At 44.7% G+C, this 6,571-nt stretch overlaps 1 protein-coding gene across 1 annotated transcript; it reads right to left on the bottom strand.

The window, feature by feature from the left end:
* Positions 1 to 2,017: 2,017 nt before the first annotated feature.
* Positions 2,018 to 3,866, bottom strand: LOC136955297 (guanylyl cyclase-activating protein 2-like). The gene is made up of 4 exons (XM_067248978.1): positions 3,666 to 3,866; positions 3,431 to 3,580; positions 2,798 to 2,906; positions 2,018 to 2,315 (listed from the first exon to the last, which is right to left on the bottom strand). The coding sequence occupies exons 1-4, from the start codon at positions 3,864 to 3,866 to the stop codon at positions 2,188 to 2,190; spliced, it is 588 nt and encodes a 195-aa protein (XP_067105079.1). The 3' UTR covers positions 2,018 to 2,187.
* Positions 3,867 to 6,571: the final 2,705 nt, after the last annotated feature.

Here is a 6,571-nt window from a genome sequence, read left to right as displayed (position 1 = left end):
TGAACTAGGCGAGGACACTGTCAACACAGACCGATGAACACCACTTGCGCATGCGTGTACTGACAACTGGCCTTAAACTGTGTTCACACCAGTTTTAGCGAATTATTCGCGTTCATTTGTGTTTATTCGTGCCAATCGCTAGGAACCAACCGTTTTTTTTCCGTCGGCAACCATGTCCGAAATGGCAACTGTAAACAAATACGAAAACGTCAGTGACATCTCAACATTGATAAACTTTCGTGACACGTATAGTTGAGTGTTTCTCAGACCTGGTCTTCAGGGACCCCCTGCCCTGCATGTTTTAGATGTTTCCCTCTTCCAACACACCTGATACAAACGAATTGGTCGTTATAAGGTTTCTGCAGAGCTTGATGACGACCCGTTCGTTTGAATCGTTGGAGAGTGAAACATAAACTCTTCAAGCTACAGGAACTTTAGGGTGACCATGTTAAGACTTAACTAAGGATCAGTAATAAATGACCCCCCTTTTATCCAAATACAGTAGAACTGTGGTAGGAAGATCAAATAAGGTAAATTCATGGACATAATAGTGGCTGAGCGGTGAGAGAGTCGGGCTAGGAATCTGAAGGTTGCCAGTTCGATTCCAGGCCGAGTCAAATGACGTTGTGTCCTTGGGCAAGGCACTTCACCCTACTTGCCTCGGGGGTATGTCCCTGTACTTACTGTAAGTCGCTCTGGATAAGAGCGTCTGCTAAATGACTAAATGTAAATGTAATAATACATGGTATTATTATTATCGCAATACAAACATACATAATATTGATAATAATAAAGCAAAAACAATAGTACAAAGTCAAAGCATTAAATCCATGTACAAACAGAGAAATGTATCTAATGCATGGAGATTGCAGAGGAAAAACAAACTGAAATCGTCCCACTAACCCTCACTCACCAGAATGGATGGGTTAGGCTACATCATTCAGTAAAATACTTGGATGTGTTTACATCTATTGATGAAGCACAAGCTTTTGCCCAAAGCAACAAACTGTACAAAAGTGAATATTTGGTGCATCACATCATCCACAACTAGAAGCGCACAGCTGAGACTGTGTTTATGTGGTCCACAAACTTCAACAACTTCAGAAGAATAAGCCAAAGCAATGTCACTTTACTATAACCGATTCAGAGTTTCGACTCAGCTCCTTCTCTCTATTTACCAGTCGATCTACTGAGGTGAATGAGGTGTAACATCTGGCGTCATGGTGCCACTGCAATAACCTGGTCTTGAACATCAAGAAGACCAAGGAGATCATTGGAGATTTCCGCGAATGCGGACAAAATAGGGAGTCAGGTGGCTGAGCGGTGAGGGAAGCGGGCTAGTAATCAGAAGGTTGCAAGTTCGACTCCCGGCCGTGCCAAATGACGTTGTGTCCTTGGGCAAGGCACTTCACCCTACTTGCCTCGGGAGAATGTCCCTGTACTTACTGTAAGTCGCTCTGGATAAGAGCGTCTGCTAAATGACTAAATGTAAATGTAATGTAAAATAACCATCAGACACTCTCTATTGGCACAGAGGAGGTAGTGCGCTCTCCCCACCTGCTGCCTGGGGAGAGCGCACTACCTCCTGCGGGACCGTCAGCACCCATCTCACCATCTGTTCCACCTGCTGCCCTCAGGTGGAAGGTACAGGTCCATACGGGCCAGAACACCCAGACTGACCAACAGTCTGTACCCTCAGGCTGTGAGGCTTCTGAACAGTGCCACCCCCCCCCCCTTTCTGCCTCCCTCTCATGGACAGTAACCACACCGACCAATGACAATAACAATGAACTGGACTTTGCATTGTTGCACAAATAACAAAATACTCCACATATCTTGACTGTTCCGCCCTTGTTATGTTTCTGTTAGGTTGTCCATGTTGTTAAAAGCCCTTAACGATGCTGCTAATACTGAATATTGTTATTGTTACTGTTACGTGTATTGATTGTGCTAAGGTTTACACAGGGGTCATTTATGGGAAGTTTATTGGAGGGATATTGCACTTTGTATTGCACTTTTTATGTCAAACTATGCAGTGTTTGAATGCTCTAAACACAATTTCTATGACAAATAAATATATATTGATTGATTGATATTGATCAGAATACTTTAGCAAGGCACTGTGTGCAGCGAGGCCTTGAGCGAGGTGCTGGGGTCAGAGGTCAGAAGAAGGCTTGGGGTCAGAGGTCAGAAGAAGGCGCTCTTCCTCCTCTGCTCCAGTACCCAGCCGTACGGGTTCATGTCCAGCTTCAGCATGTTCAGGATCCAGGGTTCCTGCTGTGCGCCCGCTATGAACTCCTCCAGAGTTATGTGACCTGAAACCCACAGGAGAACCGTGTTAGAACCGTAGCTGAAACCAAATCCTTCTGTCTGTCTGGATAAGTCGTAGATATGATCATGAGGAATTGATGGAAGTAAATATGCAGTATGATTCTGCATCATGCATCACTGTAAAATGTGTAACTATAAGCCCCTAAATATGTTATAACAGTAGTACAGGAAGCAGGGGTGTGTGTGTGTGTGTGTGTGTGTGTGGGGGGGGGGGGGGTGGAACTGAGTTTGGTTGGGGGAGGCACAAAAAACTTGGAATGAACATTTGTTGAATGAAAAAACGGATTAAACAAAAATGGGAAGGATGGCGGGGGGAGGGAGGGATGGACGGGGGGAGGGATGGATGGAGTGATGGAGGGGGGGAGGGAGGGATGATGGAGGGGGGGAGGGATGGGGGGGCGGGGGGCAAATTGCAATCTCTTCATGGGGCAACATTTGTATTGAGTGGAAGTGAAGTGTGACACACCATCTCCATCCACGTCCACGGTCCTCAGGATCCGCTCACACACCTCCTCCACGCTCAGCTGCTGCTCCCCCTGGTTCCTCATCGAGGTCTTCTTGATCCGGTAGATGCTCTGAAAGACCCCACAGAAACATCTCCGTCTGATGACGTTCTTGGATACCATGATAACGTTTGTCAGTTATCACAACTCGTGTGGGACCAAATGGACACAACACTAGCCCCTGGGAGCCCACACGTTTTGACAACTAGGTTACTTACTTGACATTTCCATGCCGTTATACCTAATTTCCATGACGAAATAACTCTAAATATCGTGACATTTCTGCATGTACATCGTAAAGGTGAGGATAAAATATGGCAATATTTATAACAGTGGGCCTACGGGTTAACTGTGTGAAGATTTTTTCAATGACGTCCATCACCTCTCCATGACGTTAACAAGTTCAAATGCAAACTTAACGTTCCCAATGAAAGACTTAAGATAATATTTTTAACCGTATTTTACAACCGTTGATATTTCCTTTCCTGCGTCTTCTTGAGTTGAAGTTAAAACCTCATATTCATCCTAAAGACCCGTCTTCCCCCCTGCCCCCGTTTACTAAGCTGAAACACCAACAAGGATGTCTGTTTGCTTACATCAATGATCGACCGCAGTTCCTTTCTGTCCACATAACCGTTTCCATCTTTATCATAAACCTTAAACGACCAGCGTAGTTTGTGTTCCAAGTCCCCACGAAAAACTAGATTCAACGCAGCCACAAACTCCAGGAAATCAATGGTGTTATCCTGCAAGAACATTCAACACATAAAACATCCAAGCAAAATATCCAACTTTTGTGTTTTCTCCTTTAAAAATACCACATCATCTCACCCCGTTTTTGTCGAAAGCTCTGAACATGCTCTCCGCGTACTCTGAAACTTCCCCCGTGGGATCCACGCCAAAAAAACGCTTGAACTCGTGAAGAAACAGAACACCACTTGGACATTCCGTCACAAACTTTTTGTACATATCCTGAAGAGCTTTCACCTCGATCTCCTGCTCATTCTGCTCCGTTGGCTGTGTTTGCCCCATGTTCAGCAGGCCGGCAGTCCTGCTGGACCGGGCAGACGCTCTCCTGTGGGCTGAATGAGTGAACGGTGTTACATCATGGTAAGTCCTCCGCCCCTACAGCATTCATCAGGACAGCTTCACATATAGAGCAGATGATTAGAGTAACTCCAGGACTTAAGTTTATTCGTGTTCTCGGCGCCCTGCCGGGAGATGTACCTGGCGTCATAGAGAGATGTAGGCCTAGTTGGCAGCTCACTGGTGATAAGACCATTTCGGGTAACATGCAGTATTCTTTTCACTTCAGAGAGGGTATTGATAGTAGATTGTTTTGGTGCTGCTTTCATTGTTAAATGACATGCGTATTAATATGTATTTATTATTTAAATGAATTAATATCTGCAAATAATGTCAGATAGGCCTACAAAGATTTAGTCCTGCATATAATATAGCTAATATATCATCCCAAGCACACCTCAATTACTTTTCTAATAATTTCATGTATCTCTGTAATTGGTCCAGCTGGGTCTGATATGGAGACTTCTGAAAACACACTTTGTAAGAGAGAATATGACATAATAATTCTTACTTAATACCATAGGGAGTCAGGTGGCTGAGCGGTGAGGGAATCGGGCTAGTAATCCGAAGGTTGCCAGTTCGATTCCCGGTCATGCCAACTGACGTTGTGTCCTTGGGCAAGGCACTTCACCCTACTTGCCTCGGGGGAATGTCCCTGTACTTACTGTAAGTCGCTCTGGATAAGAGCATCTGCTAAATGACTAAATGTAAATGTACCATCGCCCTGGTTTGAGTAACCAGTGAGGGGTTGAGGTGTGTACCTGTTCTCTGGTCTGAGTAACCAGTGAGGGGTCGAGGTGTGTACCTGGTCTTGGCGTCTGTTCCTCCCTGTTTTCTGTTGTGTCACTTGTTCTGTACTTGTTTCCAGGTCTTTAGGGCAACAGGTTAAGGGATTCCTGAAGTATAATACCAAGATCAGGAGAAAACCTTAAAAACTAATAGAGAAGCCGTACGATATGGCATCGTTCCACTTCTCAGTCTCAGTGCAGTTTGGTCAACATAAAAAAGTACTTGGTATTTTCTCTGCAGTCTGCCTGGTGAGAGTGGTGTCATCCATTAGCCCCCCTTCCCCCTGGATCCCCAGACTTACTTAAGAAGATCTTTGTAATTCTAAACCTCCAGAGTTGGTATATCAAGGTCACTTAATAGGATTGCTCCAACGCCAGGATAATGAGCTAAACCTGGCTTTGGGCGAGGCACAACCAGGACACTTCTTAGCTGTCTGCCTGATATCTGCCTTTAATCATGTAATAATAATAATAATAATGTTAAATAATGTCTTATTTAGCATATGCTTTTGTTAAAACTACATGGGTGGGTGGCGGTTAATCTGTGACCTCGATCTCTAATCTAATGCCCCGCCCCAACCCCACCTGTCTATAGGATTTACTGGTTGTGTTAGCAACTCAAATTGATTGATGTTCAACCACAGACTATTTATGGTGGTTTCAGGCCTCCCTTCCTCTAATCCAGACCTGGGTTCAGTTACTAGTAAATACTGTGTGAATACAGTAAACATCCACATCATAAAGGGTTTGGCAGGACAGGCCCTCACACAGGTGGCGTAAGGAGAAGTCTTTATAGTCAGCTTGAAGGATATTCTAAAAACTTTTATAATGACTAGGATTCCACACGTACTTACACTTGTGGAATTAATACAATTCCATATATCCGTACACATGTATTTAATATTATTCCATAGGTATTTACACTTGTGTTCACCTGTGTAACAATGTTAGCTGTAGAATCTAATTTGTAATATTTTAGGGGTGGGAATCTTTTGATACCTGACGATTCGATTTGCAAATTTTAGCATTTTTTTATAAAAAAAAAACAAACATTTGTTGCATTTGTGAATCGATATGAATTGCTAGAAGACTGAATCGCGATTCAAATGTGTATTGATTCCCCCCACCCCTATACTTTTTTTTTTTGTACCACCAAAATAAAACTGGTGAGGATTAAATCTGATGTTGTTACAGAGCATAAAAAACACTGGTTTATGGGATTTCAGTTTGATGTTTGGGGACTTTTATTTTAAAATGGGAAGCAATTGAAAACTTTCTTCCTGTCATGAATGTTGAAGACCAATGTAACCGCTACAGACGGATCTTTTACACAGCATCCACGTCTGACGCCATCTGGAAGCGTGGTCTAACCAGACAGACGAGGACGCCCGTCTGCATGACAAGGTGGTCGTGTCCAGACCACTTTCACCACAAGGACAAAAAAAAAAAACACTTCTGGACACCAACAGGAAATTAACAAGCATCGCTTCATTCAAGTAACCAGGGCAACCGGGTTAAACATGTCTCCTGCCCCCCCAGTGACCCTCCCAGTGGCCCCCCAGTGACCCCCCAGTGACCCTCCCAGTGGCCCCCCCAGTGACCCTCCCAGTGGCCCCCCCAGTGACCCTCCCAGTGGCCCCCCCAGTGACCCTCCCAGTGACCCCCCAGTGACCCCCCAGTGGCCCCCCCCAGAGAGAGGTTCACGTCAGCACACCCCCATGTGGTTTCAGACAGACCAGCGCAGAGATGGAGATCCACCTGGACATGCATGTAGGACTCCAGTACAACAGTTGAAGAGATGGGCAGAGCTTGGTTTTACATAGGTACAGTGTTGGTCATTCAATGCGAAACACATGCCTGTTT

The sequence above is a fragment of the Osmerus mordax genome, chromosome 13, assembly GCF_038355195.1.
Source record: "Osmerus mordax isolate fOsmMor3 chromosome 13, fOsmMor3.pri, whole genome shotgun sequence".
NCBI classification, from domain to species: domain Eukaryota; kingdom Metazoa; phylum Chordata; class Actinopteri; order Osmeriformes; family Osmeridae; genus Osmerus; species Osmerus mordax.
The sequence above is the reverse complement of the archived record's forward strand: the minus strand, read 5'-3'. Positions and strand labels throughout refer to the sequence as shown.

What these genes read in the sequence shown, in the direction of transcription:
- LOC136955297 (XM_067248978.1), bottom strand. Translation starts at nt 3,866, where the DNA reads ATGGGGCAAACACAGCCAACGGAGCAGAATGAGCAGGAGATCGAGGTG. An exon ending in AACTGCGGTCGATCATTGAT is followed by an intron (nt 2,907 to 3,430) that starts GTAAGCAAACAG and finishes GGGGTCTTTCAG; the next exon opens with AGCATCTACCGGATCAAGAA. An exon ending in CGTGGACGTGGATGGAGATG is followed by an intron (nt 2,316 to 2,797) that starts GTGTGTCACACT and finishes TGTGGGTTTCAG; the next exon opens with GTCACATAACTCTGGAGGAG.